This window comes from Ambystoma mexicanum, chromosome 7q, assembly GCF_040938575.1.
Source record: "Ambystoma mexicanum isolate Mex_15411 chromosome 7q, UKY_AmexF1_1, whole genome shotgun sequence".
NCBI lineage: Eukaryota > Metazoa > Chordata > Amphibia > Caudata > Ambystomatidae > Ambystoma > Ambystoma mexicanum.
Genome location: NC_090941.1, coordinates 34,775,570 through 34,802,673, shown reverse-complemented (window position 1 = coordinate 34,802,673; position 27,104 = coordinate 34,775,570). Strand labels below are relative to the sequence as shown.

The 27,104-nt window shown below is 53.4% G+C and overlaps 1 protein-coding gene across 2 annotated transcripts in view; it reads left to right on the top strand.

Moving 5' to 3' along the window:
* The window catches only part of PHEX (phosphate regulating endopeptidase X-linked), a 1,520,886-nt gene that overhangs the window by 1,395,170 nt on the left and 98,612 nt on the right, over positions 1-27,104 (top strand). For both annotated transcript variants that reach the window (XM_069639233.1, XM_069639232.1), the window contains exons 18-19: positions 13,913-14,043; positions 18,961-19,026. In XM_069639233.1, the coding sequence (XP_069495334.1) occupies positions 13,913-14,043; positions 18,961-19,026 (197 nt within the window). The remainder of the gene's footprint in view (positions 1-13,912; positions 14,044-18,960; positions 19,027-27,104) is intronic.

Genomic DNA, 27,104 nt, shown 5'->3' with positions numbered 1-27,104 from the left:
CCACCAGGCCCCCACTCATGTCTCCCACCACCCCCATCCCCCAGCAGTGCAGGGGCACCCTCCACCAGGCCCCCACTCATGTCTCCCACCACCCCCACCCCCCAGCCACCAGGGGCACCCTCCACCAGGCCCCCACTCATGTCTCCCACCACCCCCACCCCCCAGCAGTGCTGGGGCACCCTCCACCAGGCCCCCACTCATGTCTCCCACCACCCCCACCCCCCAGCAGTGCAGGGGCACCCTCCACCAGGCCCCCACTCATGTCTCCCACCACCCCCACCCCCCAGCCACCAGGGGCACCCTCCACCAGGCCCCCACTCATGTCTCCCACCACCCCCACCCCCCAGCAGTGCTGGGGCACCCTCCACCAGGCCCCCACTCATGTCTCCCACCACCCCCACCCCCCAGCCACCAGGGGCACCCTCCACCAGGCCCCCACTCATGTCTCCCACCACCCCCATCCCCCAGCAGTGCAGGGTCACCCTCCACCAGGCCCCCACTCATGTCTCCCACCACCCCCACCCCCCAGCAGTGCAGGGGCACCCTCCACCAGGCCCCCACTCATGTCTCCCACCACCCCCACCCCCCAGCAGTGCAGGGGCAGCCTCCACCAGGCCCCCACTCATGTCCCCTATCACCCCCACCCCCCCGCCACCAGGGGCACCCTCCACCAGGCCCCCACTCATGTCTCCCACCACCCCCACCCCCCAGCAGTGCAGGGGCACCCTCCACCAGGCCCCCACTCATGTCTCCCACCACCCCCACCCCCCAGCCACCAGGGGCACCCTCCACCAGGCCCCCACTCATGTCTCCCACCACCCCCACCCCCCAGCAGTGCAGGGGCAGCCTCCACCAGGCCCCCACTCATGTCCCCTATCACCCCCACCCCCCCGCCACCAGGGGCACCCTCCACCAGGCCCCCACTCATGTCTCCCACCACCCCCACCCCCCAGCAGTGCAGGGGCACCCTCCACCAGGCCCCCACTCATGTCTCCCACCACCCCCACCCCCCAGCCACCAGGGGCACCCTCCACCAGGCCCCCACTCATGTCTCCCACCACCCCCACCCCCCAGCAGTGCTGGGGCACCCTCCACCAGGCCCCCACTCATGTCTCCCACCACCCCCACCCCCCAGCAGTGCAGGGGCACCCTCCACCAGGCCCCCACTCATGTCTCCCACCACCCCCACCCCCCAGCCACCAGGGGCACCCTCCACCAGGCCCCCACTCATGTCTCCCACCACCCCCACCCCCCAGCAGTGCTGGGGCACCCTCCACCAGGCCCCCACTCATGTCTCCCACCACCCCCACCCTCCAGCCACCAGGGGCACCCTCCACCAGGCCCCCACTCATGTCTCCCACCACCCCCACCCCCCAGCAGTGCAGGGTCACCCTCCACCAGGCCCCCACTCATGTCTCCCACCACCCCCACCCCCCAGCAGTGCAGGGGCACCCTCCACCAGGCCCCCACTCATGTCTCCCACCACCCCCACCCCCCAGGGTCACCCTCCACCAGGCCCCCACTCATGTCTCCCACCACCCCCACCCCCCAGCAGTGCAGGGGCAGCCTCCACCAGGCCCCCACTCATGTCCCCTATCACCCCCACCCCCCCGCCACCAGGGGCACCCTCCACCAGGCCCCCACTCATGTCTCCCACCACCCCCACCCCCCAGCAGTGCTGGGGCACCCTCCACCAGGCCCCCACTCATGTCTCCCACCACCCCCACCCCCCAGCAGTGCAGGGGCACCCTCCACCAGGCCCCCACTCATGTCTCCCACCACCCCCACCCCCCAGCCACCAGGGGCACCCTCCACCAGGCCCCCACTCATGTCTCCCACCACCCCCACCCCCCAGCAGTGCTGGGGCACCCTCCACCAGGACCCCACTCATGTCTCCCACCACCCCCACCCCCCAGCCACCAGGGGCACCCTCCACCAGGCCCCCACTCATGTCTCCCACCACCCCCACCCCCCAGCAGTGCAGGGTCACCCTCCACCAGGCCCCCACTCATGTCTCCCACCACCCCCACCCCCCTGCCACCAGGGTCACCCTCCACCAGGTCCTCACAATGTGCGTATTGGTCAGCCTCCACAGCCAAAAAGCCCTACCAAGTAACCCATTCACCCACATGGAAATGGAAATCACATGTTACACCCCCAATGTTCATGAAGCAAATGAACCCATGTCCGTCACACACATATATTCCAATTGAATGGGAAAACACACAACATGACATGCATGAAACCAATGAGATGAAACCACACAGTGAACAATGTAAAAAAAAATGTATTAGAAAAAAATACGAATGCTAAAGAAAGAAAACTAACTACAATGTAAATGTGAAAAAAGAAGCTGCATGTCCGCATAAAAACACAAAACTAGAAAATCAAATCCAAAAAATGTTGTCCAAAGTGAAATGTCAAAACTCTCCGTGCAACAAAGAACTATGTACAAAAATAACAAGGGTCCATCATCACAACAGAACTAAGGAAACCTCCTAAAAAACCTACCTAAATATCAACTATATACAAAAAGTGGAGCAGTGTCCGTCGACTCCAAATCATAAGAAAAAACAAAGGAAACCTAAAACTAAAGAACTATATACAAAGGCGGCGGGCAAGTCCAGCGGCTCACTCTGTGGTGTTCCGGGCCAGGGCATCATCGAACTCCTGTTCGATGTCCCGGAGGCGGTCCAGTTCCATGGCCCCGAGGGTCCGCAGGGACGACGCCGTGTCCTCCTCCAACCCCCTGCGGATTGCCTCGAGGCACTCGGCCCGCCTCAGGGCCCTCCGCATGGAGTTCTCCGCCCTGACCATTGTGAGCCGCGCCTCTTCCGCCCGCCGCCGCTCCGCACCTATGGCGTGGCCCAACCGCTGCCACACGGAAGACACTCTCTGTCCTGGGTCCTCCTGCCCTCCGGCCGATGCCTGCCCCTCCGATGTCGAAGGCCCCGAGCCTTCATGGCTCCCACCATCTTGCTGCTGCTGCAGCTCTGCCTCTGCCCGTGCACTGCCTCCTGCTGCATGCACATCCTCCGCCGGCTGGGGTGCAGTTGTTGATGTGGCCACCCCTGCTGGACGTCCGACTCCCGACTGTGGCAGAGATGCCTCCTCCACCAGCCTGGCCGCACTGTCAGAGGCAGCTCCACAGGGCACCCAGGTGACTGATGGGTGGGAAGATGGCACAGAGGACGACTGGCGCGTAGGGGGTCCAGTTGAGGAGGGGGTCGGAACAAGCCCCATCAGATGGAGGAATCCGGTCTGGGTGACCTGTCCCAGCAGGCTGACGTGGTCAACGAGCCATTCGAGATGACGTGCAGTCTCTCCATGAAAAGACTGCAGGTCACCTCGCATGGCCCGTTGACGCAACGCCACACCAGCCAGGACAGGCTCAACCCGGACCTGGATAGCCACGTCCGCAGGCAGAGGAAGGCCAGTTGACGTCAGCTCATCCCCTGCCTGAAAACGGGTCTGGACGTAGGCATCCCTGCTGGTGCAAGATGATGCAGGGACAGGATCGGGGACAGGATTGCACACAGGCACCTCCGCGGCCGCCTGTGCTGCCTCCTGTCCCTGGTCCTGGACTGCACCACTAGCACCAGTGGGATCCCCACCTCCAGACCCCGTCTCTGGTGCTTGCACGGCCTCCTCCTCCACCAGACCCCCCACCAACCTGGATGACTCTGTGCCATCTTCCCCTGTTGGGCCCTGTGGGGTCCCAGCTGCCCCTTCTGCTGCCGAGGAGTCCAACTGCAACCTCCGCCTCTTGGACCTCCCCCCGGCAGCTGCGGCCTGGGACGCGGCACCGGACTCCTCACTCCCCGACGAGATGACAACACGGGAGGGGAGCCGGGCCTTGCGTCTCCGGCTGGCGGTCGGATCCCCGCCGCTGTGCTCCACAGCACCTTCTCCGCCCTCTTCATCAGTTGACGCTGCAGACAGGGAGAAACAAAACACAGGCATCAGGGCACTGTACAATGGACACATACACACATGACAGTTGTACATGAGTGGCATTGGCAAACCTCAGACATGCCATCACAATCCCCAACACACATGTCATTGCAACTGGCACACATGAGCCATACCACAGCCATATCGCAACTGCCACCACCATCCCCACACATACAACAGCATCAGCAGCCAAAGGGGAGCCATACATCACATGCAACACAGGAAGTGCACCACACATGTACACACACCACCACACTTGCATGCATGTCTACACCTCTGCCAAGTGTCGCACTGTTCAGACAGGCATCCATGTCACATCTGCCAATCAGGCTTCCACATACCGCTGTCACATGCATCCATGTAGCATCACTGTTGCACCTTTGACAAATACACACACATGCACATGTACACAGTGCTCATACATGCAGCCGAAAACAACATACATGCCTGACATCACGGACATGTCTACTTACATACACATTCCTCCAAACATGTGTGCACGCACAACTGCATTTGCCATGCAAGCCCACACACACAAGCACCATCCATGTCTCACACATTACAGCCCTCGCATGTGTCAGCCCCACGGCCCTGTACACCCCCACCCATACTCCACCCCATACAAACAGATGTGCAACTGGCACAATGGGGAATGATCACCACACGCCCTGCTCACAACCAGGATGCATGTACACTCACCGCTCGACTCCAGACGGCTCTGCTTCTCTAGGACCTGGACGTGGAGCGCTGGGGATATGCGTTCCAGGACCCCCATCTGTTCTTCCGACAAGTGGCCCCGGCGCCCCTTGGCATCCGCTGCCTTCAAGAGGCGCCGGGCCTTGTTCAGGGTCCTGGACCTGAAGTCCTCCCAGCGCTTCCTGACATGTTGTAAGTCCCGGACTGCCACCCCCTCCGCGTTGATGGCAGTCACGATGTCTGTCCAGATCCGAGTCCGTCCTTCCTTGTCGGCGCGGGAACTTCCAAAGAGGGCATCATACTGCCCCAGGACTTGCTCCACCAGGACACCAACTTCGGTGGCACTGAAGCTGGTGCCCCTCTGCCTCTCTGGCCGGGGGTTGTCAGTGGTCACAGATGGTGTTAGCCCCGACATGACAACCCCAGAGGCAGGAGTGGGTGGGCAACTGGGTCCTGGGGCTGGGCTGTGGAGCGATGGAATTCCAGTCGGGAGTCTTCTGTTCCAGCAGGGGTGGTCACAGCAACAGCACCCCTGGCTGATGTGCAGGCAGCAAATGGCAGTGCACGTGGGCAGCAGGCAGTCAGGCAGCAGCAGATAGCAGGTGGGAGCGTGCTCGGGGCTCTGGGGGGCAGTAATTCGGCCTTCTGGGCAGGAGCGTGGTCTCCCGTGTGCTCACGCGTGGCCAGCTTGGTACGGAGTGAATTGGCACGTGAAAATCCTGCACGTCAGCGTGAAAACCGAGGAAAGGCCCTTAGCGCGTAAGCGCGTCAGCACGCATACGCGATTCCATTGGACCAAAGGCCCTCAGCGCGTAAGCGCGTCTGTGACGTGACCCGCACGGGTGTTTCCCACACAGCACGTGATGACAGAGCACACGTGGAAAGACTGCACGTCAGAGTCTCATCGCGTGTAATTGGACAAAAGTGCGTGTACACGCGATTGGCCTATGTACGTGTATATGAGGTGTGCGCGGACACTTACACACGCAAGTACGTCAGCGCACCTGTATCCCGGTGTACGGCCATTTCCACCAATCACACGCAATGAGACTCTGACGTGCAGTCTTTCCACGTGTGCTCTGTCATCACGTGCTGTGTGGGAAACACCCGTGCGGGTCACGTCACAGACGCGCTTACGCGCTGAGGGCCTTTGGTCCAATGGAATCGCGTATGCGTGCTGACGCGCTTACGCGCTAAGGGCCTTTCCTCGGTTTTCACGCTGACGTGCAGGATTTTCACGTGCCAATTCACTCCGTACCAAGCTGGCCACGCGTGAGCACACGGGAGACCACGCTCCTGCCCAGAAGGCCGAATTACTGCCCCCCAGAGCCCCGAGCACGCTCCCACCTGCTATCTGCTGCTGCCTGACTGCCTGCTGCCCACGTGCACTGCCATTTGCTGCCTGCACATCAGCCAGGGGTGCTGTTGCTGTGACCACCCCTGCTGGAACAGAAGACTCCCGACTGGAATTCCATCGCTCCACAGCCCAGCCCCAGGACCCAGTTGCCCACCCACTCCTGCCTCTGGGGTTGTCATGTCGGGGCTAACACCATCTGTGACCACTGACAACCCCCGGCCAGAGAGGCAGAGGGGCACCAGCTTCAGTGCCACCGAAGTTGGTGTCCTGGTGGAGCAAGTCCTGGGGCAGTATGATGCCCTCTTTGGAAGTTCCCGCGCCGACAAGGAAGGACGGACTCGGATCTGGACAGACATCGTGACTGCCATCAACGCGGAGGGGGTGGCAGTCCGGGACTTACAACATGTCAGGAAGCGCTGGGAGGACTTCAGGTCCAGGACCCTGAACAAGGCCCGGCGCCTCTTGAAGGCAGCGGATGCCAAGGGGCGCCGGGGCCACTTGTCGGAAGAACAGATGGGGGTCCTGGAACGCATATCCCCAGCGCTCCACGTCCAGGTCCTAGAGAAGCAGAGCCGTCTGGAGTCGAGCGGTGAGTGTACATGCATCCTGGTTGTGAGCAGGGCGTGTGGTGATCATTCCCCATTGTGCCAGTTGCACATCTGTTTGTATGGGGTGGAGTATGGGTGGGGGTGTACAGGGCCATGGGGCTGACACATGCGAGGGCTGTAATGTGTGAGACATGGATGGTGCTTGTGTGTGTGGGCTTGCATGGCAAATGCAGTTGTGCGTGCACACATGTTTGGAGGAATGTGTATGTAAGTAGACATGTCCGTGATGTCAGGCATGTATGTTGTTTTCGGCTGCATGTATGAGCACTGTGTACATGTGCATGTGTGTGTATTTGTCAAAGGTGCAACAGTGATGCTACATGGATGCATGTGACAGCGGTATGTGGAAGCCTGATTGGCAGATGTGACATGGATGCCTGTCTGAACAGTGCGACACTTGGCAGAGGTGTAGACATGCATGCAAGTGTGGTGGTGTGTGTACATGTGTGGTGCACTTCCTGTGTTGCATGTGATGTATGGCTCCCCTTTGGCTGCTGATGCTGTTGTATGTGTGGGGATGGTGGTGGCAGTTGCGATATGGCTGTGGTATGGCTCATGTGTGCCAGTTGCAATGACATGTGTGTTGAGGATTGTGATGACATGTCTGAGGTTTGCCAATGCCACTCATGTGCAACTGTCATGCGTGTATGTGTCCATTGTACAGTGCCCTGATGCCTGTGTTTTGTTTCTCCCTGTCTGCAGCGTCAACTGATGAAGAGGGCGGAGAAGGTGCTGTGGAGCACAGCGGCGGGGATCCGACCGCCAGCCGGAGACGCAAGGCCCGGCTCCCCTCCCGTGTTGTCATCTCGTCGGGGAGTGAGGAGTCCGGTGCCGCGTCCCAGGCCGCAGCTGCCGGGGGGAGGTCCAAGAGGCGGAGGTTGCAGTTGGACTCCTCGGCAGCAGAAGGGGCAGCTGGGACCCCACAGGGCCCAACAGGGGAAGATGGCACAGAGTCATCCAGGTTGGTGGGGGGTTTGGTGGAGGAGGGGGCCGCGCAAGCACCAGAGACAGGGTCTGGAGGTGGGGATCCCACTGGTGCTAGTGGTGCAGTCCAGGACCAGGGACAGGAGGCAGCACAGGCGGCCGCGGAGGTGCCTGTGTGCAATCCTGTCCCCGATCCTGTCCCTGCATCATCTTGCACCAGCAGGGATGCCTACGTCCAGACCCGTTTTCAGGCAGGGGATGAGCTGACGTCAACTGGCCTTCCTCTGCCTGCGGACGTGGCCATCCAGGACCGGGTTGAGCCTGTCCTGGCTGGTGTGGCGTTGCGTCAACGGGCCATGCGAGGTGACCTGCAGTCTTTTCATGGAGAGACTGCACGTCATCTCGAATGGCTCGTTGACCACGTCAGCCTGCTGGGACAGGTCACCCAGGCCGGATTCCGCTGTCTGATGGGGCTTGCTCCGACCCCCTCCTCAACTGGACCCCCTACGCGCCAGTCGTCCTCTGTGCCATCTTCCCACCCATCAGTCACCTGGGTGCCCTGTGGAGCTGCCTCTGACAGTGCGGCCAGGCTGGTGGAGGAGGCATCCCTGCCACAGTCGGGAGTCGGACGTCCAGCAGGGGTGGCCACATCAACAGGTGCACCCCAGCCGGCGGAGGATGTGCAGGCAGCAGGAGGCAGTGCACGGGCAGAGGCAGAGCAGCAGCAGCAGCAAGATGGTGGGAGCCATGAAGGCTCGGGGCCTTCGACATCGGAGGGGCAGGCATCGGCCGGAGGGCAGGAGGACCCAGGACAGAGAGTGTCTTCCGTGTGGCAGCGGTTGGGCCACGCCATAGGTGCGGAGCGGCGGCGGGCGGAAGAGGCGCGGCTCACAATGGTCAGGGCGGAGAACTCCATGCGGAGGGCCCTGAGGCGGGCCGAGTGCCTCGAGGCAATCCGCAGGGGGTTGGAGGAGGACACGGCGTCGTCCCTGCGGACCCTCGGGGCCATGGAACTGGACCGCCTCCGGGACATCGAACAGGAGTTCGATGATGCCCTGGCCCGGAACACCACAGAGTGAGCCGCTGGACTTGCCCGCCGCCTTTGTATATAGTTCTTTAGTTTTAGGTTTCCTTTCGTTCTTATTATTATTTGGAGTCGACGGACACTGCTCCACTTTTTGTATATAGTTGATATTTAGGTAGGATTTTTAGGAGGTTTCCTTAGTTCAGTTGTGATGATGGACCCTTGTTATTTTTGTACATAGTTCTTTGTTGCATGGAGAGTTTTTACATTTCACTTTGGACATAATTTTTTTGATTTGATTTTCTAGATTTGTGTTTTTATGCGGACATGCAGCTTATTTTTTCACATTTACATTGTAGTTAGTTTTCTTTCTTTGGCATTTGTATTTTTTTCAATACATTTTTTTTTACATTGTTCACTGTGTGGTTTCATCTCATTGGTTTCATGCATGTCATGTTGTGTGTTTTCCCATTCAATTTGAAAATATGTGTGTGACGGACATGGGTTCATTTGCTTCATGTACATTGGGGGTGTAACATGTGATTTCCATTTCCATGTGGGTGAATGGGTTACTTGGTAGGTCTTTTTGGCTGTGGAGGCTGACCATTACGCACATGATTGGGGATTGTGAGGACCTGGTGGGGGCTGCACATGGTGGCAGGGGGGTGGGGGTGCAGGGGGACATGAGTGGGGGCCTGGTGGAGGTTGAGCCTGCACTGCTGGGGGGTGGGGGTGGTGGGAGACATGAGTGGGGGCCTGGTGGAGGGTGACCCTGCACTGCTGGGGTGTGGGGGTGATGGGAGACATGAGTGGGGCCCTGGTGGAGGGTGACCCTGGTGGCTGGGGGGTGGGGGTGGTGGGAGACATGAGTGGGGCCCTGGTGGAGGGTGACCCTGGTGGCTGGGGGGTGGGGGTGGTGGGAGACATGAGTTGGACATGGGTGGGGGCCTGCTGGCAGGTGCCCCACAGTGCTGGGGGGTGGGGGTGGTGGGAGACATGAGTTGGACATGGGTGGGGGCCTGCTGGCAGGTGCCCCACAGTGCTGGGGGGTGGGGGTGGTGGGAGACATGAGTGGGGCCCTGGTGGAGGGTGACCCTGGTGGCTGGGGGGTGGGGGTGGTGGGAGACATGAGTTGGACATGGGTGGGGGCCTACTGGCAGGTGCCCCACAGTGCTGGGGGGTGGGGGTGGTGGGAGACATGAGTTGGACATGGGTGGGGGCCTGCTGGCAGGTGCCCCACAGTGCTGGGGTGTGGGGGTGGTGGGAGACATGAGTTGGACATGGGTGGGGGCCTGCTGGCAGGTGCCCCACAGTGCTGGGGGGTGGGGGTGGTGGGAGACATGAGTGGGGCCCTGGTGGAGGGTGACCCTGCACGCTGGGGGTGGGGGTGGTGGGAGACATGAGTGGGGCCCTGGTGGAGGGTGACCCTGTGGCTGGGGGTGGGGGTGGTGGGAGAATGTTGGATATGGGGTGGGGCTGTGCGCACAGTGCTGGGGGTGGGGGTGGTGGGAGCATGAGTTGGACATGGTGGGGGCCCCTGTGGCAGGTGCCCCAGTGCTGGGGGGTGGGGGGTGGAGACAGTGCTGGGGGGTGGGGGTGGTGGGAGACATGAGTTGGACATGGGTGGGGGCCTGCTGGCAGGTGCCCCACAGTGCTGGGGGGTGGGGGTGGTGGGAGACATGAGTGGGGCCCTGGTGGAGGGTGACCCTGCACTGCTGGGGGGTGGGGGTGGTGGGAGACATGAGTGGGGCCCTGGTGGAGGGTGACCCTGGTGGCTGGGGGGTGGTGGGAGACATGAGTTGGACATGGGTGGGGGCCTGCTGGCAGGTGCCCCACAGTGCTGGGGGGTGGGGGTGGTGGGAGACATGAGTGGGGCCCTGGTGGAGGGTGACCCTGGTGGCTGGGGGGTGGGGGTGGTGGGAGACATGAGTTGGACATGGGTGGGGGCCTACTGGCAGGTGCCCCACAGTGCTGGGGGGTGGGGGTGGTGGGGGACATGAGTTGGACATGGGTGGGGGACTGCTGGCATGTGCCCCACAGTGCTGGGGGGTGGGGGTGCAAGGGGACATGTGTTGGTGTTCATTAGTTCAAGGAGACATGTGCCTTTGCTGGGGGGCATGCCCATGTTGGGTGGGCTGCCTGCGGGACATGACCAGGGATGCAGGGTAGTCCCCTGTGGTGTGGGCTGCCTGCAGGGGCCGTGGAGGGTGTACAGGGTACACCTGGGAGGACCCACACTGTCAAATCACATGTGGGACTCCCCGGCACCCCTGAAATACACGTACCGTGCAGAAATCGCGTGTAAAACTTCCCGCGCACCCCTGAAATACACGCGCCCAGGCTATTCGCGTGTAAAACTTCCCGCGCACCCCTGAAATACACGCGCCCAGGCTATTCGCGTGTGGAACTTCCCGCGCACCCCTGAAATACACGGGCCCAGGCTATTCGCGTGTGGAACTCCCCGCGCACCCCTGAAATACACGCGCCCAGGCTATTCGCGTGTGGAACTTCCCGCGCACCCCTCAAATTCACGCGCCCAGCCTATTCGCGTGTGGAACTTCCCGCGCACCCCTGAAATACACGCGCCCAGGCTATTCGCGTGTGGAACTTCCCGCGAACCCCTGAAATACACGCGCCCAGGCTATTCGCGTCTGGAACTTCCCGCGAACCCCTGTAATACACGTAGCCCGCTCCCCCAGGCCCGATCGCGTGAGGAACTTCCCGCGCACCCCTCAAATTCACGCGCCCAGGCTATTCGCGTGTGGAACTTCCCGCGCACCCCTGAAATACACGCGCCGAGCCTATTCGCGTGTGGAACTTCCCGCGCACCCCTGAAATACACGCGCCCAGGCTATTCGCGTGTGGAACTTCCCGCAAACCCCTGAAATACACGCGCACAGGCTATTCGCGTGTGGAACTTCCCGCGAACCCCTGTAATACACGTAGCCCGCTCCCCCAGGCCCGATCGCGTGGAGGAACTTCCCGCGTACCCCTCAAATTCACGCGCCCAGGCTATTCGCGTGTGAAACTTCACGCGAACCCCTGAAATACACGTACCGTGCAGAAATCGCGTGTAAAACTTCCCTCGCACCCCTGAAATACACGCGCACAGTCTATTCGCGTGTGAAACTTCACGCGAACCCCTGAAATACACGTACCGTGCAGAAATCGCGTGTAAAACTTCCCGCGCACCCCTGAAATACACGCGCCCAGGCTATTCGCGTGTGAAACTTCACGCGAACCCCTGAAATACACGTAGCACGCTCCCCCAGGCCCGATCGCGTGAGGAACTTCACGCGAACCCCTGTAATACACGTAGCCCGCTCCCCCAGGCCCGATCGCGTGTGGAACTTCACGTGAACCCCTGTAATACACGTAGCCCGCTCCCCCAGGCCCGATCGCGTGTGGAACTTCACGCGAACCCCTGAAATACACGTAGCCCGCTCCCCCAGGCCCGATCGCGTGAGGAACTTCACGCGAACCCCTGTAATACACGTAGCCCGCTCCCCCAGGCCCGATCGCGTGAGGAACTTCACGCGAACCCCTGTAATACACGTAGCCCGCTCCCCCAGGCCCGATCGCGTGAGGAACTTCACGCGAACCCCTGTAATACACGTAGCCCGCTCCCCCAGGCCCGATCGTGTGAATAACTTCACGGGAACGTCTGTGATGCACGTACCCTGCAAATCGCGTGTGACACTTCCCGCGCACCCCGGTATACATGCACAGGTATTTTTTGTCAGCGGGTGTCCGTGTTTGTGGGTACCCCTTTGCACGTCATTTTTCCTGGAGGGCCACAGTATGGGACATTCATCATGGCAGTATATAGGTGCTATTTGTTGGCGCACCTTTTGGCGCACATTTCTTACAGCCGCAGAGACGCTACCGCCTCCTTTCTTGTGGCGGTCGTGTTTGTGCCTGTGCGCTGGTTTGAGCGTGCGCTTTTTTCCCCTATTCTATTCCATGAATACGTGTTGTAGGCGAGCGTGTGGGCGTTCCGCGCACTTGTGCCCTGTACTTCCCCCGTGACGCCCACGTTTTGGCAAGTTGTTCCCCATTCCGAGTGTTACGCCCGTGTTCCGCCTACTTTTATTGCGTGCGCCGCGCTATGTGCGAATTTCGCTGTGGCCTGTGCGATTTTCGCTGTGACCTGGCGCACGCTGTTAGATGGCCTGTGCGCCAACGTGCGCCAACGTGCGCCGCGCACTTTTTTTTCGCACATCCGCTGGTTTTCTCGCGCACGGCCTTCCATGAATCGACGTGCGCTGCTTTTCGTGCGATTTTCGCACGTTCACTGCGATTTTCGCTATTCCACTGCGATTCGCACGTTTTTGCCCACTTGCGCCGCGCTAATTATTCCATGAATCGGCCTCTTAATGTAGTGGTTTTATTTGAAGTGTTAAATGCATGCACGGGACCACCAACCTTTCGGCCCCATGCACGAAATATTACACTTTTGCATAGCAGTGTGCAAAAGTAATGAGTAAAACAAGGGTAATATAAGCTGTAGTCTTTTGTTTTATGCTCAGTTTTGTAAATTATATAAAATCCGTCTTCAAATGATCCTCTGTAGTCAGCCTTTACAATGGATTCCTATGGAGTTCACAGGCTGTTATCAAGTATTAAATGTAAGTTGATTCCATAGGACTTAATTTGTCTTACTCCTGTATAAAAATCTGGTGGAAAACGAATTGCACTTTAAAGAAGGAGGAGAAAGAAAAGCATGTTGAAATAACATTAACTTGGATTCATGCCCTTTCTCCATCTTCAAATGCAATTTAAATGTTACAGGGCGGTAAACCAGGGCATAAATGCTTACAACTTGTTTTTTTTCGTCTTGGTTTACCCATCCGCCGAGAATAAAATGAACCCTGCAGTGTTTTCATCTTGTTCAAAATTGGCAAGGCAGTGATGTTAATTGAGAATTGTTTCTCTTTGTCGTTGGCTGTGGTGAGAACAGTAGCAATCTCTTTTTTTTAGAGTTCCTATCATCACCTAGATCCATTAAAGGTGTGAGTAGGTGGAAACTGTCTTATGAGGTATGTCATGCAATATCTTTTTGAATGAACGTCTTGGGCCCATATTACATGCCGGACGATAAAAAATACCACTGGCGGCAACTACCAATTGCCTCTGTCTTTAATGAAATTCTAATCACAGAATTACGGCCAATGCTTGACAAACATTTGCTTACAGAAAAAAGACTAATATGGAATCATTTGTGGGACGTGTGTTCCATGAAGGATGGGTACATTCGAAACAAAATCACAACTTTAAATGCAAAAGTGGCACATACTTCACTTTGATAAAATACACGATTCCAAATATCTCTGTCAACTTCTTTTATAGGAAGAAAGTATGACAAAAATGGAAGTTTGGATCCATGGTGGTCTGCTGACTCTGAAGAAAAATTTAAAGAGAAATCAAAATGCATGATTGAGCAGTACAGTGACTACCACTGGAAAGAAGCTGGTCTCAAGGTAAGCAACCAGGCCCACCAAACTCTAGCATCAGTCACTGTTGCATATACCTATAGAACACACAAAGATATTTGGATCACATTTCTGAAATGGGTTATATGTTACTCATCAGGCAAGGACACACAAAGGACGTTCATGTTAAATGGTGTTCTATAATTGATTTTTTCACCATTCTTCATGTTCTACCAACTCAGTTGTGTACATACAGATGAAAAGTCGCAGAGGTGCCACAAGGGGAGTGGGGATTAAGGGGGCTATAGCCTTGGGTCTTTTTGTTGCAGCCCCGGATAAAAGGTCACAATCTACAACCAAAAGGCTTGCTAGCCCCGAGTCCCGGCAGTCCTGACATTAGTGTAGCCCCAGATCTTTTCCAGATCTTGCAACACCCATAAATAGTCCTGATAAAGCCTGTTGATTTACCAATTCCATGGCTTTATCCTGGGCTCAAGCAAGCAAAGAAGTACACAATTCCTGCTTTGACTTTTGAAGGGAACACTCGCTAATTGTGTTTTGTGCAAAAGGTAAGATTCCCAACAATGCCACTTCATTAAGATATACAATTTTATCAAGCTATTGTGGTACCCTGATGTCTGCTTGTTGGGGATTCGTTATTTCATTCTTGCCAATTTGTTACACTGTTTCGAATAAGCAATTTTGACCTCAGGAGAAGCAAAAGAAAGTAAATAGTTGTATTTATCAATGTATGTCTGCCAGCCTCTTATATTATATAGGTAAGTTAAGGTACATGGTTTTGTAAAGCCCCTTCTGACACAAATGTTTGCCTTGCTTTATGTGTGTTTGTAAATAGAAGGGTGAAGAGGGGCAGTTAGTGGGTATGAGGGAAAGCCACATGCAGAAAACTATCATATTGCTGAGAGCAGGTTGGCATCACCTGTGTGGCGATAGGAATCCTCTGTGTTCAGGGGGAAAAGCAAGCTGGGCATGTTTTCCAAAAGGGAGGCATCAGGGGTAGGAGAGCTGCAATGGATATGATGTGAGTGTTGACAGCATCAGGGGTTAGAAGGAGTCTGTGATCTGTATGCATGGCCTTGTGGGCCGTCTGATAGGGTGTGAGTGTGTTGTAAAATCTGTGAGATTTTCGCAGGGAGGGTGTGAATGAAAGAAAAACAGAGGGAAAAGGATAAAAGTTAGAAAGGGCCCAGTAAAATACTTCTTCAGATGCTAGGAGGGGTCCTTCATTGGTTGCATTTGTTTTAGTCCTGTTTAAAGATTGTGGATAGGCGATGAGATTTCTGTCAAAGGTATGAGGTTGTGGTCTCTTCATGGGTTGCATAGTAGACCAACTGTGTGCTCAGTTATTTTGGATACATTTAGGAATGTAATATATTCATAATATTTAGAAGTAGACACAGTGTATGAGAAGAAATTTGTGTGAACTGCTGTAGTGCCCCTGTATACAGACATCAGCAGGAATATGACATGTGCTTTGTTGACTGCCAGTGGCCTCGCCTGCAGGGATGTAATTTCACCAAAATGTCAGGGGTAGCAGAAGTGACATTACATGACCGTTGACTTCTGATGACATCACAGGAAGTGATGTCATTTAACCCCACCCTGAGGTGACATCAAGGGAAGTGATGGAATACAACCTTTCACCCCTTGATAAAACAGGAAGTGGCATCACATTGCATTGCTCCTAAGTACACAATGAAACATATGGTTACAATATTCAAGCACTTCAGTGCTCTACTTCTCACTCCCTCATGGTCAGTCGTTTTTCAAAGAAAGGAGCCGGGGGTAGGTCTCTGTCTTTGGCAGGGGCCTCCCTTTTGAACAGCCTCCCTGCCACCTTGAAACTCGAAGAAAACCATCTCCAGTTCCACAAGCAGCTCAAGTCCTTCCTTTTCACTTCTGCCTTTGCCCCTGTTCTCCCCTGCTGATCTGCTTTCTCTCTCGGCACCGTGCACCTGGCCATCCTCTGTTTTTCAGGCCCAGGTACCTGCTCACCCTGCCTCCCCCCTGCACTGCCTCTGGGCCACCCCTTGCACTGGGGTCTGTATCTGTACCCATACAGTCAACCACCCACTTCTGCACTTATGAGATACACCCTATCTGACTAAGATAATCACTTAGCCACTTGCTGACTGCACTACCACTGTTATTTCCTTTTTTTATTTATTTACTCTACTTATTATTATTTATTCTGCTCTCCACTTCTCCCCCTTCCAAGCACTTTCCCCCTTTTCCCTTTCCCATGCACTTGCACAATCTTAATGTCACTGGGCCTAGTAAGATAATTGTTTTTGTTTCTCCCCTGTTCCCCTCTCTTTTACTGGTCACGCTCGGAAACACTTGTGTATGAGCGCGATATAAATAAAATATCATTTCATTTCAATATCACTGTATTGTGATATACATTTCATACAAGAATTAATCACCACATGCATCGTTAATATCGTTGTTTTTTTAGGACAATTTTTTGTGGCCTTTAAAATGCAGAAATATGCCATTCTGAACCCCTCCACCTCCGGCAATGCAATCCCACCCCCACCCTAACCCTCTCCCATTGGATTTCTAGAAAGTCACAGGGTTTTCCAACTAAACACCCCTTCACCACCCATCACCCCCTTCCCAGCCCAACACATTCCCCCTCCTCTGCCATACAGTCATGCAAACAAACATTTACCCCACCCGCTTCCTCCCTTCCCCCACTTCCCACTTCTTGCCACTCCTGTCAGTACCTGCACACAATTGTGTGTGGCAGGGGCATGACAGTTTGATTTAGAAAGACCACTCAGTGCGGTCTCCGAGCGGTCTTTCTTATTCTGTTTTTTTCCCCATTTTGTTTAAACAAGAAATTCCCTCTATACAACTGAGTATTTGATCATATATTTTGGTTTACTATTGCCACCACTGAAGTTCTTTTTTACTTTTAACCTTTCCTCTTTGCATGATATGATTTTTCTAAGCAACCTTATTCAGTCGACAGAGAGCTTACTCAAAAGACATGTTCACATGTTACCCTTCAGCAATAGTGAACAGTGATAGAATTTACATGGATACTTTGTCAACAGTGTTTTGGGGTGTGGCTTTTGAGACAGCCACCATTAAACATTTCGGCTCATGACATTCTTATGACCCTGATGATAAAGAAGTAACGCCAGTGCTGACACAGGCCTAAAGAATGTGAGGTAAATGAATGCACACAGCCACTTCTAATGGCCTTTTTCCCGACTGCGGGTTCCTCCTGCTATAATATGAGAACAGCCCAAATGCTGCACACATTGTCATCTAATAGCTCTGTATTTAAACGAATATCCCAGCAGGAGGTCAGGAAATAAAGGCCTACCCTCCCCCAGACCCTCACAATGTACAAATATACAGGGGTAATGCTGTATGGAAGGGTTAGTGCAGGGGGCAAGGGAGTTATCGGGGTAACCCTCATGAAGGAAAGGTGGGGAGAAATAAAGCGATGAGAATTTCACACCTCTGAGCTGCACTATATAAATTTGGGCATGGGCAAAATTACTGACATATGTTTCAGTAATATCACAGAGATAAACCCAATGTCGTCTTCACCAGGACAGTCCAGTGTTTGCCAATGTGCCAAACATGTGGGAACCCCGGGGGGAAAGAGACATAAGGATCAAAACAAAACTCAAACTGAATAAAGCAAATCAATGCTAAAATATGTATGTTGAGCAGATGTTCATTTCCTATGACTGAAATAAAAAATATTTCCCAAATAGCAGCAATTGGTCATTAAAGCCGGTCACTTAATTAGGAACATTGAAAGAGAAAGAAAAAGTTAGACTGGAAAACCAACGATTTCCTAAGACAAATACTCCAGGACTCCCGCAATGTGCTTGCCCAGCCATCTGTAGGTAAGAAACTCCTATTTTTAATAGGCACTCAAGTCTGCTATGCCTACACATGAAACAAATAAAAAGGTTTGAAGGCCCCTGTCCACCAAACCACAAAATAACAAATGAAAAATATAAGATAAAGGACAGTGTGCGTGTTATCTAGCCAAACTTCAATGAATTACATTCAGGCATAGTCCGCGCTATGGACAACATGTATTAAGGCTATTCAATACTGATCCCTGAGCTGAAGATCAACACCCTGATGGTATCACCTACTTCCTGATCCCAATATAGTGAGCTCCACATGAAATAGTTCAATCATCAATCATGAAGACACATAAGTAATAACAGTATTTAAATGTGTATCCATGGTTATGGGCCAGTAAAATGTCATTACTCTAGCTGTACAATATCATGATCTGAAACAATTAGTGTCCAACTGCTTGCAAAATTGGTTTTCCATGTATGTAAGATGAAGTGTTTAGTGTACAGGGACACAAACAGTTAGCCATGAGTAACATAATACATATTGGGCCTCATTACGACCCAGGCGGTAAGGGGTTTACGGCAGCGTAAACAGCGCCGACCCTTACCGCCTGAGTACGAGGTCCCTTAGCGCCATGGAGCTTTTAACACCTGCTTTTAGCAGGTGTTAAAATCCATGGCGCTAAGGGACCATGGAGTTAATTACGCCACCGTAATTTACGGTGGCGTAATTAACGCCTTCCCCACTCCCATTATGCCCTATGGGGCAAAAATGGGAATGGGGAAGGGTAAATGGGGATTGGGGACTTACCGCCCCGCCAAGGTCGGAATGGGGCGGTAAGTTCGCCAACCACCATGGCGTAAACGTAGTTTACGCCATGGTGGTAAAGTCACGGCCCAGGCGGTAACTTACCGCCTGGGTTGTAATGAGGCCCATTGAATCATAACCCATATGCTTGGCTTGTTTAAAAGTAATACAAAAGATAATTCATCAGTGCAACTAAATGATATTTGACTTGTCCAGCAGTATTTTTTTTAAAGTAAGGACCCTTCACGATGTATTTTTGACAATTATGCCTAACTGGTTTGCATTTCATCCTGTCAGGTAAAGGGGAAGAGGACGCTGGCAGAAAACATTGCGGATAATGGAGGACTGCGAGAATCTTTCAAGGTACTTGGTGATGGAACCATTTGCTTTTTTTTTTTTTTACTTTTGTTTATTGGCAGAAGTTACAGTGCACACAGTCAGTGGAGGTTTACTTTATACAATCACAGACTCATATCACTATTAGCATCATTAAATGATACAATGAGTCGTGTGGTATAACATGTTCACTTATTCAGATTGGGTTTGTCCTGAGGTTGCCTCCAATAACGGCAAACACAAGCCGTCATCAGATAGATTGATAAGGTAAGAATGAAATGCCGTCCATACATTCCTCGGGCGTGCTTGTACTGAAAGAAAATTCATGTGTTCCTCCTCAGAAGACTGGGTCCAAGTAAGAGCATCCAACCACATTGTAACAGTTGGTGGGGAGGAACGTTTCCAACACTGGAGAATACATTTGTTTGCTACCATACAACTTACATTTATAAACGTGGACATTTTCTTAACACTGGAGTCGCCCCATAGCCCAAATAGCACGCCGTATGGGTCAGGTCCCACCGTGGTGCCTAAGATTTCAGTGAGCACCTGTAGGATCCCACTCCAAAAGTCGTGGAGCTTACTACATGCCCAAAACATGTGCGCATAGTCGGCTGTGTCAGATTGGCACCTTGGGCAAGTGTGTGACGAGTGGTGGTTGAACTTGTTAAGTTTATGAGGGGTGTAGTACAGCCTATTAAGTATTTTGAACTGGATGCAATGATATCTGAAATTAAGGGAGACCTTACGTGTGTGTGAGCACATCTTCTTCCACACCTCATCCGATATTTCAAGATCAAGTTCTTTCGCCCATTCATCACGTGTTTTGGGGGTTGATCAGGGGTTTTTGCTAAAAGCTTCTTGTACAGTGAGGAGACCATACCTTGACTCCAAGCAAATTAGCTATGTAATGTATCTCAGATGTATCCGGGGGTTCATCCGGGTAGCATGACCACATAGCCTGAACAGCAGCACAGAGCCTATAATATTGCAACATTTCCAGTGCCGACCGAGTGGCCAGACCGCCATGTGTGTCAGGTAATGAACTTCCTGTCCGGGTATACGTCGTTCAGCACCAAGTACCCCAGTGTCTTCTGTGTCTTCCAGTGTTGGGACAGGAGTCTATCGTGTATGGGTTCAAGTCCTGGATACCCCCAGATCGGAAGCCATTTATAGTAAGGGCGGGTGTTTGAAAGAGGGCATAACAACCTATTGCATTCTAGTAATGTGGTCGCCAGGGTGTCGTCCTTGTAAGTTCAATGAAGTATTAATGACTTAAGATTGACGCCGCCCACTGCGAGATTTTCCACTTTGACAATGGGGGGAGCTGCGGAGGTTGAGTACCAATACGTGGCATATTGGGCCTGTGCCACTATCCAGTATGGTTTGAGGTTGGGGGCAGTGAAGTCCCCTCTCTCATAGGGTAAAGTGATGTGTGCGCATTTTTTGCAGACCGCCCCAGCGTGCCATAGAAATGGTGCGCATATGTTGTGTAGATCATCAAAGTATTGTTTTCCTGGCCAGACTGGGATGTTCGCGAATACGTACAACAGTTTAGGGACCAGAATCATTTTTACCAGTGACAGTTTCCTGCCGAGTGTTAGCGGGAGGGAGCGACCATCTCGTTATTTTGGAGCCCACATATCTCTCGGCTGTAGTATAGTTATCAGCAAGTAGTGTTGTTTTAGAGCTAGACAATGAACCCCCAGATACCGGATACCCTCTGGTGACCATCGGAGGGGTACTCGCATGTGGGTTCTTGGGTTACTGCAGTTGACAGAAACATCTCAGATTTACTGTAGTTGATCGGGAATCCAGAGAAAGTGCCTATTCGGACCACATCCCTCAGCATGGGGTCTAGGTTTGTGGATGGGTTCCGGACATGTAACAGCATGTCATCCGCATACAGTGATGTTATCTAGGGAGCGTCTCCCAGGCGTATTCCCCTTTGGGCATGTCGGGCTCTGACATTATCCACCATGGGTTCAATAACCTGGGCGAAGAGGATGGGGGAGAATGGGCAACCCTGCCGGGTGCCACTGCTCAGTTCAAAAGGTGCAGAAGTTTGACAATTAATCAGCACTCTCGCTGTGGGACGTGTGTATAATAATTTAATATACTTGATCATGTTTGCTCCCATGCCCATTGTCTCGAGAACTTCCCACATGTATTGCCATGAGACCATATCAAAAGCCTTTTGGGAATCTAGTATGACAGCCACGGCCTCTGTGTTCTGATCAATTCTGGACAGTACATCGAAGAGGCGTCTAATGTGAAGGGCCATCGATCACCCAGGGATGAATCCTCCCCGGTCCATGTGTACTAAATGGGGCATAATTGGAAGAAATCTGCTATTGTTTTAGCGAAAATGTTTGTATCGATGTTCATAAGTGACAGGGGTCTGTACGAGCCACATTCAGCGCTGGGTTTGCCTGGTTTCAGAAGGACAGTTATGGTTGCTTCACGTAGGGAGGGGTGAGAGCAGACACATCAAGAGATTCTGTCCAGACCTCTAGCAGCCGTGGTGCAAGGAGCGCCACATGTTCTTGATAAGATTCTGAAGTAAGACAGTCTTGCCCGGGAGATTTACCCTTCGGTAGTTCAGTTATGACCTGTACTATTTCATCTAGGGTGATCGGGAGGTTAAGGATGTCTCTAGCCGAATGGGAAATGATGGACATAGGGATGCTGTCAAGTAACTCACGTCTTTTATGTGTATCATGTGGCTGGGTTGCTGTATATAACTCTGTGTAGAATTTGGTGAATACCTTGAGTATCTGCTGGTCTGCCACATCAAAGTGCTATGTTCGTCGGCGAAACACTCGATTTGGGAGCGCCCTACTTCCACCCGCACCAGCCTTGCCAGAGTTCTGCTAGGCCTTTCACCCTCTCCATATTTCCTTGCAGCACCCGGGCTGGCTAAATAATATATTTCTCACAGGGCATGCAACTCAAAGATCTCCAGTTCAGCCTGTACCTGTTCTAATTTAGCAGGGGTAGATGCAGTGGCGCATTCCTCTTCCAGACCTTTTAGTTTGGCTTCCAATCTGTTAAGATCACTCCTTATTGCTTTCAGTATTCCCGCCTCCCTAGATATAGACATACCTCTTATGTACACATTGGAGGCTTCCCATCTCACTACCATGGTTGTGTCCTGTTGTGTGTTGCATTCAAGAACATTTCAATGTCGGATCGGATCTTGGCCTTCAAGACCACATCCATGAGGGCTTCTGATTTAAAGCTCCAGGCGGTGCAGGCTGGTGGGGATGATCCCAGCACAATGGATCGTGTCCCCGGAACATGGTCCGATAATGTGTGGATGAGTATCTCAGCGTTTTCTACTCTGCACATTAGATTGCTTGATGTCAAAAACATATTGATCCTAGATGAGCTATCGTGTACCGATGAATAGAATGTGTATCGCTGCTCCTGGGGATGTAGTATTCTCCAAGTGTCTTGTAAGCCTAGTGATGCTAAGTGTAGGTGAAGTCTTTGAGCCACCGGTGACAGGGGTCTGGGTGCAGTCCCCAACCTGTCCAGGGTTGTGTCCAATATTAAATTTATATCTCCTCCTCAGATTGTCTGTACTCCCACAAACCCCATTAGAATGGAAACCGCTGCATCAAAAAACTCAGGGGTATCGACATTGGGTCCGTACGTGTTCACCACTAAGTATTCCCCATTCGCTATCATACAATGCAGGATAACGTATCTGCCTTCAGGGTCTATATAACTCTTTTTCAGTGTGAATTTGAGTGACTTGTGAATCAGTGTCAATACTTCCCTCGCTTGTATCGAAAAGGTAGTGTCGAATCTATTCAAACCCAAGGAAGGTGCTAAGCCTGCCGCCATGCGTGACATTGCTTGGGTTTCTTGCAGATGGAGAATCTTTACTCCGTGCCTCTGAGCATATGCGACAATTCTCTATGCCTTAGTAAAGTTACCAACCCCACGGATGTCCCCATTGCAACTGTTCAGAGTATATCCCATATATCGCGCCTCTGTTCATAGGATATTGCATCCATAGTATCACCATGTTGCCCCTCTGATGTGCTCACTGCTGTACTGCCTCAGCCATTTTTAACATTACAGACCCCAACAGCCCACCCTCCACCCTCACTGCCCTTTCCCACCAAGCAGTGTAGTTACCCCACCCCATAATTCTGTTACTGTTAAGCCTACCCAAACTTGGCCACCCACTTCCAGGGCCCAACAGGGACCTGTGCATTTCAGAACTCCAAAGAAAACCATTGCAACCGCAAAAGGGTACGCTGCTGCCACACAGCCGAGAACTCAGGATCCCGGGTATAGCACCCCACAATATAAGATACAGTGGGTGGTTAACAGTTGTATATAGCACTATCAACTCATTATCAGCAGAATAACAAAAGTGCAAGATTTTGCATGTTGATTGGGGTGTCCACTTCGTTTAGTCATTTTCCATCATGTCCTCAATAGGATTATTCAGTGGAATGTGTGCCTCTTTGAATTTCACCACCTCCTCAGGAACGGTGAAGAAGTAGAGTTTACCTCTGAAGGTAAATTTGATGCGTGCCAGGGATAGGATGGCATATCGGATGTTACATTCCCTGAGCATTGTCTCCACTCCCTGGAATTGGTGCCTCTCTTGCTGTACACTCACAGAGAAATCAGGAAAAATTCTAATGGTCTGGGATCCCAGTCTTAGTTCTTTCTTTTCCCGCGCCAGGCGAAGTATGTGATCTCTATCTCTGTAGCTGAGAATCTTTGCAATTATGGGCCTAGGAAAGTCTCCAGGTTTGGGGCTTAGGGCTAGCTTGTGGTGAGCCCGCTCAACAGTGAAAATGGGGGACAGATCGGGATTGTCCAGTAGGTCCTTGAGCAAGTTCACAACGGCAAGCACCATCCTTCCCGTAAGTGCATCCTCGGGCACCCCGATTATTCAAATGTTGTTACTACGCAAACGAGATTCCAAGTCATGGCATTTGGCCTTGACGGATTTCATATCCCGGGTGATAGAGGCTACCATGTCCTGAAGTGTGTGTATTCCATCTTCATTTGCACTGATCCTGGTTTCAGCCTCCGTGATTCTGCCGCTCGCATGATCTAATTGTGAATTAAGTGATGCAACGTTCGCGTTGATGTCATCTAGTTTTTCATGGAAAGATGCAAAGTTTTTAGCAATGGACTCCATAATGCTGGTAAGGTCAGGGGTAGGTGTCAGTAAGATGTCATTGTGGTTTGATGCAGATTGCACCTGATCAGGCCTGGGTGTTGCCTTAGGAAATTTGTCCATGGCGCCCTTTTTTTTGGACCCCTGGGACCTACCAGGCATCCTCCCAGCAGACTGGGGTGTCCACGACCCTGCAACTCTGAGTGCGACCCCGGGGCCTCAGTTGCTTAGGTAGATGGTGACCTCCTATTGGACTGGAGTGTGCACCAGACAAGGTAATGAGGGGCCTCCAGTGCAAACGGATGGGAGGGAAGGCTGGTGTGCCCCAGGGCCTACAGAGCTCACCTATTTGCTCTCAAGTGTGCCACCTCTGAGGCTAGATATGCAGTGCCCCGTAGAGAGCCTTCACTGGGCTCTGGAATGTATTCTCAGTGCCAACTGGATGAGTGGTGTGGTACAATGACCAGACAGACTAGCGGCCCGCCACCCGCTTCACCCGCACCACAGGTAGGGCCCCACTTATCGAGCAAAATAGGATGGCTATCTTAGGGCAATCAGGGTGATAGAGTAGACCACCAGCATCTCTGGTACCACTATAATGGGATCAGTGGTGAAGTCCTGGGCGTGAATCAAATCCTGTGATGTGACAGACAATTGTCATTCAAGGGCATCAGGGGCTCCGGATGATGATGGTTGGAGGCCGAGGGGGTGGGAGGGTATAGAATGATATCGCAACCCTTCCTCACACAGGCAGCACCCCGGGGTGCACCGGGTAATGTATCACACTCTAGGCACTTACTGCTATGGATGAGATGGCCAGCAGTCATCAGGTCAGCTATGCAGCAGTCTGGGCACTGTGGGCTCCCAGGGAGGATTTCTGTCATCAGGAATGGAGCCTCATCTTGTCAATCCTCCACTCGTGCAGCTGTGGAGCAGGGGGAGTCCGGGGACAGGGCCTGCTGTCCGCAGCGGGTGGTGCAATACCGGAAGAATAATGGTACCCGCAGCCCCTGGTTTAAAAAGTCATGTAGGAGCCAGGAGGAGGCCGACTCGGGCCCCCCAATGCTACGGGGACCAGTGCACCAGGCCCCCTCCCACCGTAGCCGCCACCCGTGTCTCAGGTCCAGGGGCAGCAGTCCCTTGCCTCATCCGGAGAATGAGATGAAGGGTGTCTCTGCACTCTATGTCGACTCTGGATGTTCCGGGCTGCGATTACGTAGATCCAACGGCGGGGAGGCGGATGGTCTGCCAGCTCTGGTCGGGCAGGGCGGAGGGCTCACGCATGCACAGTGCACACCCGGAAACCATCTCGGTGCACAGCACCCTCCAATATGTTCCCCCGTCCAGTGAGGGGGGTTGCAGAGTGTTCTCTGGGCTACCGATCTGGCACTGAGGGAGCAGGAGGAACGCTGTTGTAGGTGGTACCCGTTCCAGCCGCGCACCGTGTATCAGACTGATTGAGGATCTATCTTTGTGCCGAGGCACCCAATCGATCCAAGATGTGGTCTGGTGGTGCACCCCGCTTTCGGCACTCTGCCAGTGTAATTCTGGATCAGGGGATCAGTAGGTGCTCCGCCATAATCGAACTGTTGTCAGCTTCGTGTGGAGCTAAACAACTGACTCCCACCCTGACACAGCCCTCTCCACTCTCTACTCTGCTATATCTGATACTCTTGATATCCTTGCCCCTGTTATGAGAATCTGCCTGAAGCCCAAAGCCAAATGTAACTCCTGGTATGACTCGGATCTTGTCACCCTTAAACGCTTGTGCAGGGTGGCAGAGAGGAAATGGCGTGCTTCATGTTCATCCTCTGACAAACTGGCCTGTCGCCTGCTCCAAAGGCAATACCGGCTCTCCGTTCTCACCAAGAAGAGAGCCCTTATCCAAGCCCGCATCACTGCGGCATCTAACAATTCGGCTGAACTCTTTAAAATCTGCAATGAGCTGGCCAACCCTGCTGCAGTCTCTACCTCTCCTGTCCCCTCCCAGGCCCTCTGTACGGCACTGGCCTCTCACTTCATTTCAAAAACTCAGGACATCTTGTCCTCACTCTCCTCCCATCACCTCCCCCCCTCTATTCCCTGCCATCCTCTGGCCCTTCTGCAGCCACCCCTCCTCTCTCCTTCTCTGCCTTTCCCCTTTTTTCTGCTGATGAGGTTTCGAGACAAGTCCGATCTATGAAAGTCTCCTCAACACAGGTCCACCCCTGCTCCTCCAAAACTATCAAGGACCACATCAACACCTTGGCTCCTGCCCTTGCTGACTTCTGCAATCACTCCTTCGCCTCTGGAGTCTTCCCATCCCCTCTCAAGCACTCCCTTGTGCACCCCCTTCTTAAGAAACCCTCTTCCGGCCTGTCCTGCCCAGCTAGCTATCACCCTATCTCTATCACTCCTTTCTTGGGCAAGCTCCTGGAGAAACTTGCCATCTCCCAGCTTAATCTCCATGCTGAATCTGTTGGTAGTCTTCATGACCATCAGTCTGGCTTCAGAGCTGCCAGAAGCACGGAAACTGCTCTCCTGAACATCCGTGAGGACCTGCTCTCGAACCTTGACTCTAACATTCCATGTGTTCTCATTTTGCTCGATCTCTCTTCTGCCTTTGATACTGTCAACCATACCATCCTGCTCAACCGTCTCCGTGATAACCTGGGTATCACTGGTCAGGCTCTGGCTTGGCTGACCTTTTTCCTCTCAAATCGACCCTCCCAGGTCCAACTGGGGTCTTTCCTGTCTGACATCTTTTTCTCTACCTGTGGTGTCCCCCAGGGTTCTAACCTCTCTCCCTGGCTGTTCAACCAGTATCTGGCACTTCTCGCCCACCACATCGCTGCTCTCTGCCCCAAATTTCAGTGCTATGCGGATGATACCCAGCTCATTTTCAGGCTACCCTCGGCCTCCTCTTCTCCTTCCCTCATCTCTGACTGTCTTTCTGCTATCCAGGAATGGTATG